The 15549-nt window shown below is 37.2% G+C and overlaps 1 protein-coding gene across 1 annotated transcript in view; it reads left to right on the top strand.

The window, feature by feature from the left end:
* The first annotated feature begins 3395 nt into the window (after positions 1 to 3395).
* Positions 3396 to 15549, top strand: part of pde2a (phosphodiesterase 2A) — a 185862-nt gene continuing 173708 nt past the window's right edge. Inside the window, exon 1 of the mRNA XM_032590420.1 lies at positions 3396 to 3629. Coding sequence (XP_032446311.1) covers positions 3571 to 3629 — 59 coding nt within the window. The 5' untranslated portion in view covers positions 3396 to 3570. The remainder of the gene's footprint in view (positions 3630 to 15549) is intronic.

Raw genomic sequence — 15549 nt, 5'->3', positions numbered from 1 at the left:
ATTCAGTTCAAGAAGTAATAAAAATGCTACAAATTCTGATGATTAACGTGATGATTAGCATGTGCAACCAATTAAACAGAAATTACTAAGTTGTCAATCAGTCACAGCCTGTATGTGCACTTGAGCCCTAGGTGGAGGATTAATTAGGCTAAATAATTGTCAACACCTGTGGTGTTTGTGACTGAAGGCTACAGGGTAATAATAGTTCTACTCTGTTTTCTTTTTTAGTTGTCAGCAAAAATGTAAAACAGCTCCCAGGCATCTTTGAATGTGACTCCAGTAGCACACCAGTCATTGCAATGGCATTGAGTCCCAGTTGGTTTTTACTGCACCATGAGCAGGAATTTTGGAGCATAATGAATAATGTCCATTAAAATGATCAAATAATAATCAAACATGTGAGTTTTCTTTATGCTGTGGTCTTCAGCATAAAGAAAATCAACTTAAATATTTTTTCTGGTAATATCGTTCCTGACTGTCATGGAAATCCAGCTGAAGATGTTAGTGAGTTTATGTGGACTGTATATGTTTTGATTGAGCATCTCAACCTAGTAAATCTTAGAAACTATTATAAGATTAGTGGTTGAGAGAGTTTTTGTGTTGGAGCAAGAACTTAATCCAGCTTTTGAAAGTGTTGCTACAGCACTAAAATGAAACTTGTTAGCCTATGAGCATTTGAGGTATTTGTTACCAATGAATACCACCTCAAAGCTGTGGTTGTCATAACAACTTGTGGAAACTGATTTTAAAAGTCTAACAGTTTATGTCTCATTTAGTTCAGCAACAATGCTAATGTTAAAATCAAACTTGTACCTTACTACTAAAGGCCAATAAATACTCTTCAAGAACAGATTATTTTGTTCTTTTACTTGAGGCGGCAGGAACAATGCTCCTTTTAGCCAGGAAACACTTCACAGGACCTCATGTGAAGTGTTCATTGAGAGGTTTTAGCATCTGCATATAGTAGTTTTCAGACACCAGGCAAAAAACAAAACAATAAAAAAACGTTCTGCTCAGAATGTGTATCAAGCTGCAAGAAGTCCAATGCCAAGTCTTCTGAACAGAATAGTGTAATTTTGTTCTTGCAGTCCCGAGAGAGAGAACAAATTTCTTTGTTCACGCTGATTATATGTTGATCCTAAGGCAGCCATTGCCAATAGTACAATGCAGCTGTCATGGTCAGGGAGAAGGTCTTCCTGCCACACTTTAAAATTACAATTTTAGTAACATTTAGTCACAAACCAATTCTAGTTTTTTGTCTCTTTGTATAATAAAGGGCAAATAAGATAATTTTATGAAAGAAACAGTAAAGGTTAGCATAGGAGAATAGAGCAGAGCTGTCTGTAGGAATAGATCTTGTGTGACCGGTGGACTTCTGCGTTGTGTGGGTTATGTGGTGATCGGACAAACCACAAAACACCAAGTCTGGGTTTGGAGGTCTGGGTTTGTGCTCCAGTTTTCCAACCCGATCTATACAAAATAATAGTGCTAGCATGCATCAAATGTTATAAAGGCATAATAGCAACTCAAATGAAAATATCCAAACACCTATCATTAATACAGAAAGAAAAATAAACATTTGAACAATGTAAATGAAAGGATTCCAATGAATTATAAAACTTGCCTCTCCCCAGTGGAACGAGTAACAAAAGGGAAGAGGAAATTAATAACTTAATATTTATAAAAGTCCTGGAGGACCCCGAACAAAAGAAGAAGAAAGTAAGGCGGAGCTGGAGGACCAACCCCCTTATAGCAGACACAGAGGAACACAAGGACAGTCAAGTATAAGTGGCCAAATACATTACAGAAAACATTTTGTGAAAATATACAACTATTAATATAGACCCAGTTACACTTGTTTGTGTGCACCCCTGACTTCCACTGTTAATCAGGAATATTTGGTATCAATCAATATCAATTTGTAGGTTTCAAATATGAATTAAGGAAGATGATTTGCAATTAAGTTTAACTCTGTGCTCTGGTTGTTTATCACCTGTTGACTGCACTTGTTTTGTACCTCCATGTGATTAATAAAACATAGTCTGAGAAATGTTGCCTATTGTGTCTCTATTTAAAGTCAATATAAAATAGAATAATTGGTCTTATTTTACTCCCCCCCACCCAGCAAGAGTATTTGAATTAATAAACCAGAATTTCTAATTCCAGAAATGCTAAATATTTTTTTCTTTTTTTCCCCTGGGTATAGCTGATTTAAGCTACAGAACAGTCAATGGTTAATCAAGTTTATGAAAGTAACTTTAGTGTGAACTAACCTGGTAGATTTGTCAGGATGCCTCGCTTTGCTGCAATATAAAGTTAGAGTCCAGAGGATAATTTGTGATAAAAGTACAGAATGATGTAGTCAAGAAAAACACACGGTGCTCTGTGTTTAAGAAAAACAAAATAAGGATATTGTGAGTTTGAAATTTTGACTCAGAAAGTTGAGCTTAAAAGCTGGTTGTGAGGCAGTGTTCTGTGTTTTAATCAGTCTACAATACTTTTGTTGTCATGAAATGTCTAAGAATTTCATAACCTTTTGAAATTCATAACATTTCTGTTTTGAGATTTATTTCATTTAATTTTTTTGTCTGGGCATCATTAAACATCTTCATCAGACAGCAAAAGGATTATATACATGCCTATAATAAATCTCACACTACTTGCAGCCAGTGGTTCCATAGGATCTTTTTTCCCACTTCAGCACGTCCTCCCCAAAATGTCAGTATGTGCCACTGAATAATACAAGTCTGAAGGTACTGTACCCACCTAAGTGGTAAATGGCTTTGTATGAGTTTATTGATATAAAAACAAAGTTTTAAATAAAATAAATCCAGATTAAATGCATACAAAGTCGTACAGCAGTTTTATTAGTCAAATTCCAGGTTTGTTTTATCAGCTTGGAAGCACCTTATATGGTAAGGGACATGTGACGGACTTTTGAGACCTGCATGACTGCCACGCTGGAGAGGAGCAGCGTGTGGTTCCTATTGAAACCCGTCTGATCCAGCCAGTGAGATATTTGTCAGAGGGGAGAGGAACCAATTCCATATCTTGTCTCGCCGCGGACCTAATACACGGTGTCTGTGTGCAACACAGAGTGAAAATGCGCAACCAAAGTGCACAGATACAAGGTCAAAGTTGAATTTTCACGGCACATTTTAATGTCCACGGTTGGAAATGAGGAAATGGCATGAGAGGGAAGCAAAGAGTGATCGTGTATGAACCTTCAGTTTGGGTCCTGATGCATCTATGTAGTGCTGAACGGCTGGGCTCTCTCTGCCGCTGCTCTCTGTCTCTTTGGTCAGCTGTTATATGCTCGCTCACCGCGGCTCGAATATCACTTACTGGGTCCCGACCAATCCCTGCGCGCTATCAGAGCTGTAGAGAAGAGCAAGCTGGCAGGCAGACCGGGAGAGAGAAAGCAAGGAAGCACACACCCAGTCATCATCTACCCATCCAAACGCATATCCTCTTTCGACAGACCGACACACAGGCTGCTCTCCCGCCAGCTCCCCCCTAACCCCCTGACTGCAGCCGGGTTAGAGAAGGAGGCGCCGGGCAGGATGCGCGATGGGACAGGCGTGCGGACACGCGCTCCTCTGCCGTAGCCAACCTCCGTCCTCCGAGATGTAAGTCTGTCTTATAACTCCGCTTACCTGCTCAGGTATTTACATTCAGAAGAAGCGCTCTGCTGACATTCACACGGCGTGTAACCATGAGCCAAACGCAGAGTGAGTGTAGTAGTGTGAGTGCGTGTGACCTGCTGGGTGTCATTATGTCCACTGACAGCGAGACTGACGAACCCAAGTGTTGTGAGCTGGTTGTAAATGCTCTGTCAGTGTGCTTCTGCATAATGTGCTCCACAGATAATTCAGTGACCTTATCGCGCCTTTCAGTCTTCCCGAGAATCGTTACATTGCTCACACTGGCTTCTCTTCGCCTAATATTCCTACAGGAGCGCATCCATTTGAAGTGATAAATCACTCTTAATTGAATTCTGCCTGTGAAAATTGTCCTGTTAAAACTTGTTTTCAAGGGCTGACTTTGAGCAAATAACGTTTGTGCCTCTAATTCAGCACTCTTCATAACTAATAGCAATATACCTGTTTTAAGGTATGAGGCTGTGCTTCTTTAAGGAGTCATGTTATTATGGGTAAAGTTGTTTTTAATTGACTAATTTGCTGTGTTAGACCAAAAGGGCTGCAAATGCTAAATTGCACAAACTTGTTATAGTCTTTAAACACCCGCTGACACCTGACAAATGTACAACAGACAATTGTTTTGCCTTTGAACTGCACATATTTCTCTATCATTGGTATGATGGAATTTTTTGTTTTAAAACTTTGAAACACCGACATTTGCCTCATTCACACCTGTTCTTACCTTAGCTCTTACTTTAACTCTGTTTCCTATCCGCTCAATGGGATTTTGTCTCTTTTTACTTCATTTAATTCCTGCAAATGTATATTTTTAAATACATGTAGTTAACTATTGCTCATCACTTTATTTTTCTCTGGATTCACTTTTCCATAAATTATGTTCATCTCCAGACCTTAAGTAGGATTTAACAGTATGCTATTTTCTAAAAACTTTGCAATTGTTTACATTTATGGCGTGACTCACAATAAGGCCAGTTGAATCTTTTGAAATATGTAACATTATAAGCCAATATAACCTCTGACATAACCTAATTACCTCTGAGGGATCTGATATATTATTTATTCCAGTCATAAAGCCACATTTCTAGACTATGAGCGGGCGCTCTAAACTGCCTTTGCTTCAAGTGTAGAGGGCTCAAGAGCCTTGTTCTTGTTCATGAGTGATGGGAGGATGAAGAGGCTGGGAGATTGACAGATGGATTCTGGTGTGATCTGTAGTAATACAAGTGTTAATCCGGTCTGTCGGTTGAGGAAAGAGATAAAGAGAAGCTCTCGGTTTGCTGATTTGTCTTTTTTCTGTTTCTCACCTATAGCCATATGGTCTGTGACCAAAAGAACGAGATACAGGACACAAACAGCTAAAATAAGATTTTTTTGTAGGGTGGCTAGCCACAGGCTGAGAGATAAATCACTGTCATCAGGGGGAGTCGGATTTTGATAATCATGGCTTACAGAAAATGGAAACCCAACATTAGAGAATTAGAATGTTATCTAAGATCAAATTTGAAAAAGAATTTTTAATGTATGATATGTAATGGGGAAGAGTATTGACTCATAGATGAGGGTGTCGAGGTCCTGGAGACAGACCTCGACACCCTCTATCAGGAGGCTAAGCCACAAAAGATCACTGTTGGTTGTTCACAGAGTACTATATCCAAGTATTTTCAGAGAAAGTTAAGTAGAATGAAAAAGAGGCTCCAGCAACAGGGACAACAGCAGTCTTGAAAAGATTGTCAAATTAAATCAGTAAATGAAATTGGGGAAGCTTCATAAGGAGTGGACTGAGGCTGGAGTTAATGGATCAAGAGGAATATACAAACAAATCCTCCACATGGGCTCAAATGTTGCACTCCTTATGTCTCTCCACTCCTAAACCAGAGACTGGACTGTTGCTCTGCGCTTCCAAAGTCATCTTTTCAGATGAGAGTAAAGTTTTTAGTTCATGTCATAGTCTTGTAGTGCGTCTTTCACAGTGCGTTGATTTTAGTTCAAATCACGTTCCCAGAGTCGGGAGAAAGAGTGGAGAGGTAAAGAGTCCATACTGCTTGAAGTCCAGCGTAAAGTTTCCGCAGTTTGATGATTTGTGTTGTTTTCTCCCTCTCTCCTTCTGCGGCACTGAATCACTGAAGCGGGTTCAGCACCACAGAATGAAGGAGAATTAGCAATTCAGTTGATTCGTTGGAGGAGGATAATGAGAGAGACGTGACCAGGGACAGACTGAGGAACAGGTCAGATTATTTACTGTCTGCCCAGTAAAAAGGAGTCAAAATGTTCGTGAAGGGGGAGCGTTTCATGTAGGGAGGAGGGCAGGTGTGCGTGAGTGAGTTAGTGAATTTGGGTGGGGGTAACCAACACGTAAACTGGCACTCAGAGAGAACAACACAGGCTGCATGCCAGCAAGATGATGGACTATCAACCAAATGAAGATGGCCTATGGAGTTAACAATGAACACACTTTGGGATGTGTGTGTCAATAATACTAGAAATTACAGAAGATAGTAAATTGAAACAAAAAATGTAAAAAAGTAAGGAACAAATAGAACAGCTGAAACAGTTATCATTAACACAATTAAAAGTATTTTAAAAAAGGGTTCGAGACACATCTTTACTAAACACTATCTGGGGAGGTTTGTATCAAAATGTGGAAAAGCTCAATATAGGGAATGATTACAAGGCTTATTTTAGTCAGTCAAACTTAAAACAAGCTTAATAATATTATGTTGTAGTTACAAATAATGCTATGCTAAATAAATATGCCTCTTCATGTCCAAATTAGTGTTATTTTATCTTGCAGCAGGTCTTACAGCTTACAGTTATCACATGGTGTTAGTGAAGCATTGTTTTGCTGAAATAGATGATTTTTTAATTTTTCTTTGGTAGAAATAACAGTAATGGAATTATCTCCATTTTTCATTTTGTATAGAGACTTTGATGAGGAACTCTTTATTTTACCTGGATATATGGTATAATTGTGTATTTTTCAAACAGAATATTTCATAAAGCACTGATAAGATATTTCTAATAGTGTTTCTTTTACATCCACTTTCATTTCAAAATGCGAATTGTGACACTGTGGCCATCTTTTTCAAGATAAAAATATCTGAGTAGTGAAAGAGCCCATCAATTTTTTAACATGGTCACTCTCATCCTTGTAGGCTGCTGCGTTTTATTTTAATTTTTGAAACAACACAACCTGCACATACAGTACATCCTTTGGTATGTCATATACCTTTGCTTGTTATATAAATAATCATGGTGGGCCACCATGGCCAAAAATGCCATTTTTGGATCCCAGTCTATTTGATCTGTTGGTGTTTGTTTTTTTTCTTAAGTCCACAGTCAATGCAGCCATTTACCAGGAAATCATAGAACACTTCATGCGTCCTTATGCCGCTTCATTTTCCATCGGGTCTTGGCACCTGCCCCACTGCCAAAGGTACCAATACCTGGTTCAATGATTCAATGACCATGGTGTTCCTGTGCTTCATTGGCCAGTAAACTGACCTGACACGAACCCTTAAAGAATCTATGGAGTATTGTCAAGATGAAGATGAGAGACACCAGACCCAAGACTGCAGATGACCTGAAAGCTGCTATCCAAGCAATCTATAAGCTTGGATAGCATAATCTATAATCTATCACCCCTCAGTAGAACCCCAGGCTTATTGCCTCCTTGCCACACAGCAATGATGCAGCTGTGTGGCAGCTGCATCATTGCTGCATCAAGCTCGTGGAAATGAACAGACTTTTAAGAAGCCTGATATTTCTGTTTAAAACATCCTTTTTGTATTTATCTTATGTAATATTCCAATTTTTTAAGACACAGAGCTTTGGGTTTTCATTATCTGTAAGCAAACAGTGTTCACTGTGACGTCATTCCAAGGCTGATTGAGCACATCTTAGTAATGTAATGCTCCAGCAAAGCAGGCTAATGCTGTATCCTGACTCAGTCTACTCAATTTGTGCTGAGAACATATCAAAGTACCATCCTATAGACTCTGTGGTAATCATTAACTATCGTTTCCAAATTTGCCAGCATTGATTTGATGTTGTAAGGTAATGTTTGTCAGGAGGCCTCTTAGGGATGCATGTCTGCGAAAAAAAAAGAAGTTGTTAAATGTCTGGTCCTTTTCTTAACTTTCATTTTAATGTTAGTAAATAAAGTAGACTGCTTAGATTGATTGGTAATTAAACAGATTTTTCTGCTCTTGAATAACCTGAGTGGTTATGAATTCAAACTTAAGGTAGATCAAATAGTATGTGCATATTTTATATATGAGCGTCTCCCTCAGGAACTATGAAACTTATTCCCTTTGTGTTTTTCCTCCATTTCGGGCTGTTAACATTTAAAAGCAACAACATGTTGGTATATCAAGATTTAACAAATTTGTCTGTAGAAATTGGGAAATCAATATATATATATATATATGACTTTATTTAATTTTTTGTTAATGGGTTTTAAATAAAATCAAGGGAATCCCTGAGGAATAATGGTTTTCATTCACCAGTCCACACAGAAGACTAAGCTTCTTACGCTGAACATTCGTTGGCTTGTCCAGCAGAAAAATACCCAGAGACCAAAGAGAGTAATGAATCTGCCACATGGATGTTGGTGATCTCTGAAATACAATTAGATTCAGTAGCTGGTCTCACCTGTTTCCCTTATGCTAGAGATGTTTTGATATAGCGGCGGTGATCAGTGAAAGCCATGAAATGAAGCTTGATCCCTGCACAAAATACAAAATAGCAGAAGCATTGCATGCAAACCTGTTCAATATGTACCTGATATAATTGAGCAATGAGAGCAGCCATGCAATTTTATCCTACAAAACTAAAAGCTTTTTGAAGCATTCTGGTGGTTTTAGTGTTTGAGTTGGTGCTTAAGAAGCCATTCTCTCATTATTACAAATAGCCACAAAGCTCTACAATATCATATACTACATATATGCAGGTTGCCTTTTGTTTGTATGAACTTTTCAAACTTCCAACTCCTTGCAGACACAGTGTCTGCCATTTTATTTATAATCTTTGCCTAAACAAATCTTGTCTAAGGCTCTGTAGTTGTGTCATGGTGTTGGAAAAAAAAAGAAGCAACTTCTGATTGATGCAAAGCAATCTAGATACAGTTACCAACAACAACCAAATTCAAAATACACTCTCCAATAGTAACACTTAATATAATCACACAAGTGAGAATGTCAATAGAAAACTCATAAGCTTGTTTCAGTTAGGTGTCTGCGTTGGCATGTGACTTTATGCTTTTTTCCTGATCTAATTTTTGGTCTTATTTTGTATCTAAGCATACAGTAGCTCTATATTTAACATGGCACATACAGATAAAATGTTTTGCTGCTTTTGGTAATAATTTCTTATGACACCATCTCATTGTGTAGTTTAATGGTCCAGTTAATTGTGTGTAAACAAAACGTGGACAGTTATTCTCCTGATTTATGTGGTGTTTTTGCTTCGAATGTCATTAGATTTCGATACATTTTAGTTTTACTCTGCATAACGTCGTCTTACGGCTGTCTGACCGCTGTAGTGGCCATATGTAGTGCAGAGGTAACTGCAGCAGCCAAAACAGTATTTCTTTCAATATGGACGTTATTGTAAAGATGACAATGCAATGTGGTGTCTGATTGTACTGTACCAAAACTGAAGGCATTTGCAATTATTTATTTACGATAACTTCTGCCACTAATATTAATAATTTTGCTATATTCAAGCACCTCGACTGGATTGCAGTACAATTTGGAATGATTCTGGCCATTCAAAAGAAACTGTCAGATCAACACAAAAAAAGCAAGTATTGCTTAAGACTATAGAAAAGCTCTCTGAATTAAATGTGTTTGGGGCTTAGGGTTTCCCTTGAGCTACAAAGGGTCACAGGCTGTGCTGTCCTCTGCTCCTTCTGATGCGTCCTAATAGCTTTTTGAGAAAACGTCATGTTTTGCTCATCCGCTGTGTAATTATTGAGCATAATTTTTTACACCCAACACACATCACACTCATAATCTGTATTTGTGTGCCAGTGGGGTATGTACGTGAGTGGTTTTCAGCTTTGAAAATATTGCAATTTATTGGATTGATGCCAGGAAGTTAGATTCCCCAACCCCCTGCTGAGCAAACACGCTCACACAGAAATGCACACAATTGCTCAGCAGCAGCAAGAGCGGAGTTGTAATCTGACCTCTGATTAGTGTGCGAGGGTGAGAGACACAGAGATAGAGAGACGGAGGGAGAAAGAAAGAGAGAGAAAGATGCTGATGTTGCACTGTGTTATCATCAGTAATGGGCTCATCAATACTAAAATATTCAGAGAGAGAGATATTTAGAGAAAGAGAGAGATGAGGGACAGAGAGTGAAGAGGAAGATTATAGGAAATAGGAGAAAAACCCTTTGTGTTCTCTTTTTATTCTCCACAGCCTTTTTATGTTTTGACAAAAAGGCATAAAAGCTTTCTTTTCACAGCTTTGAGTATTTTGACACTTTTGAATACAAGTTCATACTCTTTGCAAGCAGGAAAAATATGCTGTTCATTAAAATATGCATATGAACTCCAGAGTCATCTGCTTCTTTAATTTAGTTACTAATTAATTAGAAGAATAAATAAGTTCCTTACCAATTTTCTACTCCAGACAGATAATTAAAATAGAGCCACAAGAGATCAATAATCCACCAACTTCTCACACAAAATCTAGATTTGCAAAGCATGTTGAATGCCTATGAAATGTTCAGAATCATTATTCACTTGTTGTCATTGTATCGGTAAATATAATGAGCTAAGTGGCAAAGCATGACGCTTCCCACTGAATCATTGGCACAGATAACAAATGACAGGGGGAAAAAAAACCATGTCTATACAATAAAAAGTCAGAGGTCAATGACAGTGTGCCAGAAGACTCAAGTCAACAATGACTCACAGACAGATTACAGGCAGAAAATCTGACTGCATCACTACCAGTTTGTCTGTCAGAGTCATGCCATTTAAGATCATGATTCATTTTCAGGCCAACATTCAGTATTTAATACTCTTTTTGTTCTTGTGCATAAACTCCTTTTCCATAAATTAATCTTGTGTGCCATCAGACACACTTGTTGTGTTTGTTATTAAAAAGCTCCTTCTTAGTTCAAACTAAAGAATAATGTCCCAGTTAAAGTCCCAGCAGAGCTCAACAAACCCCATGTTTACTTGCGTGGCTATTACAGAATACCCAACATCCCTCTGAAACAGCCAATTAACATACAGGCAGCATCTAAGCATTGACTTGGTGACCCCAAGATGCAACTCTTTCCAAAGGTTTTCTGACAATGAGCTTTGGAGATTTTTAATATTCCTCACCCTCACTTTCTAAGAAACAGACCTATGAGAATTATTGGGAGTTTTTTTTTTACTTTCACCTGCTTATACAGATTTTTAACTGACTCTGATTCCAATATAGGACAAAATAGAACCAATATATATTTTTTTCAACCCTTCTTTCATGAATGGTCATTAAATATGTAGGAGCAAAAGTGATATCACCAGTATGTGACAGCATGGTAGCTAAAAGACATCCATCCATCCATCCATCCATTTTCTGTTCACCCTTGTCCCTAAAAGACAAGCCTTTATTATTAGTTTAAGGCTAAGACAAAATTATAACAAAGTTGGTATTTTAAACTAGATTTAGCACAGAGTTTCGCTCAGGAAACAAGCTAAACACGAGCTCAAATTCAAAGATTAAACTCATATTATCAGACTGTAGCCGTGGTAACAAAACAGTGTAACTATGACGATTGTTCTTTGCACTTTTACAAAGTAAACTTCCCAGCTCGGGAAGTTTAAATTTAAGATTTATTAACATTAAATAAAATTTAGCAGCACTGACATTATCGATAAACAAATGTTAAAATGCTATATCTGTTGTCTGTGTTTAAATGTTAACATTTATGTGGCTGAAGAAAGCCTGGGGGTTTTAAACAGCTGCTTAGTTCATGTATGCCTTGGGTCGGCTCTAAATGTGAGCAGCATTACAGTGTTTTTAGATACACTGGCTGAGTACTTAGTAATAGATGTGCAAACATTTTTGATTTATTTTAAGTGTATCTTTTTGGTTATTGTTTTTAAGACAGTTGTGTGTTTAAGCATTGTTGATGTCTTCCAGTAACATAATTACCCAGTAACATTTTTTAATACAAAAATCCCTGTGGGCCGCTGGTGGCCCGCCTTGGAGCCCCGACTGCCCGGCTTAGCAAATTTTCTGGTGAAAACCCTGGTGTCAGTAGGGGCGAGGTCCAGTCTGTAGCATGTTTTTTTATTTTTTATTTATTTTTTTATTATTTTCCTCACGTGAAGCACAAGACGCAAGTCTTTCTTGAAGTGGAGTGGAAAATTAAAATACCCATCTGTTTAATGACCTATTTAAAACCCAAGAAAACATAAACTTATGGAATTATGGATTACTCACCAAGGTCCTAAACACTCTAATTAACTTCCATCCATCCATTTTCTGTACACCCTTCTTCCTTAGAGGGGTTGGGAGGCGTGCTGGTGTCTATCTCCAGCTAACGTTCCGAGCGAGAGGCGGGGTCACCCTGGACAGGTCGCCAGTCTGTCGCAGGGCTCTAATTAACTTAAATATGCAAAATATTAATTAAGAATGCCTAGATTGTATTTACTTAGTGTGGGTTGTTGCATCTAAATGGACAATTTCTCCTTGTTTAAACCAATTACTTCTTAATTGTTTGGATTTAATCTAATTTTAATTAGATTTTTCTCCCTTAGTGAAGAAATGACGTTGCTGCAGTGAAAAATTAATTTATTTCAAGGATGTTTACACTTCTTCACCAGGGTTAAACTGTTTTTGTTTAACCCTAATTAAGTTCATTTTTCTTTTCCCACATTCTACTGGGTTCCAACTAATTAAAATGCAAAAAAATTATATGAAATTCTGGGAAGAGGATAAAATGTCTGCAGAAATGACCTGTATTCTCCCCATTCTCAGCAGCTGGCACAGGAATCCTACTGCACTGTGTATGCAGAGAAGCATAGAAAAGTTATTCAAGGCACAGCTGACTTAAATTAATTATATTTTGTATCTTATGTTGCCTTGGCATTAGAGAGAATGTTGTTGCCCTCATAATCAGTTACTACATGGTGTTCAAAAATAAACTACAAATTACAGTTCTGCATATCAGTCAAGAAAAAGTTGCTGTAGGTATGGCTTCATAATACGCAAACAAAACAAAAATTTAACTACCTTGTAAGTGTGGCATATTTTTTAAAATGATGACAATTGTATACCTGTGTTAATTAGGTTGAATTAAGGCTGAAAATTAAATGTTTTATCCTAGTAAAATTATAGCTCTGCTGTTCTAACATTCTACCTGATTTATGTCAGTGTCTATAATAATTGTCTGATTTATTTTTCATGCTATAGAGTAAAATGAAAGCTACTAAAAGGAGCAGTAGTATAATTTTGACCCTGACACTCATCCATCCAGTCTTCTATTTTTTATGCTTGCTAGTCCTGTTCATGTGACTAAACCCATCATCAAAACATACTAGATATGAAGTGGAGGAACCCTGGAGAGGAATGACACATTTTCAGCCAAGCTACTCTCTCACAATTTTAGACTCTGCCTACGTCTTGTAACTGAATACAACCAATATTCAGACCGTTACAGAGCAAACACATATTTCTGATGTCCGTCTTATTTGTTTGAGAAATCAAAAAGGATCATACTGATTTGTAAAGAGAAAACATCAAACATCCTACATGTCAGTTTGAGCAGGGACCTTCCTAATTCAGCCATGGATTTAGTTACTTTACCCACCGCACAGGATTGATTCTTTGATTGTGAACTAAGTGGATTCATCACAGTGCACTCATTAAATTCCACACATTTCACCCTGTGTGTGCGCGTATGTTTAACCTCGAAAACAGGAGATGGATGTGTCAATTTAGTTACATGCCATTTAACATTGATGTTAAGCAGTAAAGTCTGGGTAATTCGATTTAATAAGCTGTCTCCATATGCCGTGAGAGCCATTTCATAAAGTCTCGGCTGATATATATCATAGTGGTCTTTCAGGGCTTTCACCAACTTTTATAGAAAGTGACAGAGCCCATAAGTGATAAAAAAAATAAGTGAGTAGTCCTCTAAGAAGATGGCAGCATACTTTTTGCATTATCAGATCTGACAAGGCCAATTTTTATTGGTTTAATTTAAAATTTATTCGAACATAAAATATTATATTGTACAGCAGTGGTGTCAAATTCATTCTCATTTCAGACCACATCAAGATCATAAATGGTGATCATAAAAGGACAGCAGATTGTGGGAGAATGTGTAGATAAAACTATTAAACGTTTAGGTAGTGCAGCTTTCTCTGCATTTGGTTTGTACTTCTCAAGATGAAATAATATTTAACATATTCAAACTTCAAACTAGTGTAATTTAGTCCAAAAATCTCTTGGTATTATTATTCATAAAGTCGATTAAAGTGCATACATAAATAAATTTCAACTGTGAATTTTTTACCTCTCCAGTGAGTTAAAGGGGCAATATTATGTAATTTACTGAAACGTAGTGCAAGTTTTTAGCACAATCAAGTAGCAAGGTTGCTTTCTGGTAAAAATGTGCATTCATCAAACGTGACTTAAAAGAAAGTTGACTGTGCAATTTGACACTGTGAAATTGGGCCTCTGTCTCTCTGAGAAGCTCCTGCTCTTTCCGACAGTCCGCCTTCAACACGTCATCTCGATTATTCTTTTCCATTATAGTGCTTACAACCATTATTAAGAGTATTAGATTGAGAAGTAATTCGTATGATAAGGTGAAGCTTTGTGGAAATAGGTGGCGTTTGTGAGAGGAAGGGCTTGGTTACCCCTGAAAAGCGATCATAGCGAGAGTCAGGGATTCCTCCAACATGCATGAAAAAATAAAAGCAACATTTGGTATGTTTTTGATGAACAACATCATAACTTGATATAAATCTTAAAGTCAGTTTTACATAATAACATTTCCCTTTAATAATTTGTGAGTAGAGATTTCTGTATTTTCACTGGTGCCATATTGAAAATATTAAACCTTACAAAAGTTTAAGGTGGAAAAATCTAATCTGTTCTTTCACCAAGTCAACAGAAATTAGACAAAATGCGACAAAGTAAGCTTAATCTCAAGACTTAATACAAGTTTAAATCTATTAAAACAGCATTTAGGCAAAAGGAAATCAAAGTTAATTAAGAACCTAAAAGTTACTAAAAGACTGCTGATCTTCCAGAAGCCAAAAACAAATTAAATGACATTATTTCAGAGCTTTAAGCACACTATAATCTATGAGAAAACAGCAAAAACAGCAGAAGAAAAAAATAAAAGGAAAACCCAAAGTCAGCTGAAGTAGGGAGGAAAGTGAAGTATTTCTAATTGAATGGTCCAAAATTAGAATGTATCATTAAAATATCCTTTGCTTGTGTGAACTTAAAGGAATTTGTTTTCATTGGGCAAAACTGAGTCTAAAAAAAAAAGGTATTTTCTATCCCAATATGTCCCGATTCATTTTTGCTTCCAAGTGTTAGCTCAAGAAAGCCCAGATACTCTCCTCCTTCTATTACAATTTCCAGACAGGTTTAGAAACCAAGCCAGATGGTGTCTTCTAATCACTAACTTCAACATCTAATCAGAAAGTTATTTTACAGGAAGAACCTTAAAGTACTTTGGGACTAAGCTTAAAAACTAGGAACTCTTGTTTTTTTTCCCCCAACATTTAAATATTGCTTGCTAAATTCATGGTCCCATGAAATAGCAACAAGGAAGTAAATTGATGTCACCAGTCATCGAAGGTGTGCTTCTGTTTGTGTGGGAGCCTGGAGGTGTCTCTGGGAAATGAGTCTGACAGCTCCCA

Source organism: Xiphophorus hellerii, chromosome 18 (assembly GCF_003331165.1).
Source record: "Xiphophorus hellerii strain 12219 chromosome 18, Xiphophorus_hellerii-4.1, whole genome shotgun sequence".
In the NCBI taxonomy this organism is placed as follows: domain Eukaryota; kingdom Metazoa; phylum Chordata; class Actinopteri; order Cyprinodontiformes; family Poeciliidae; genus Xiphophorus; species Xiphophorus hellerii.
This window is presented reverse-complemented; position numbering and strand designations above follow the sequence as displayed.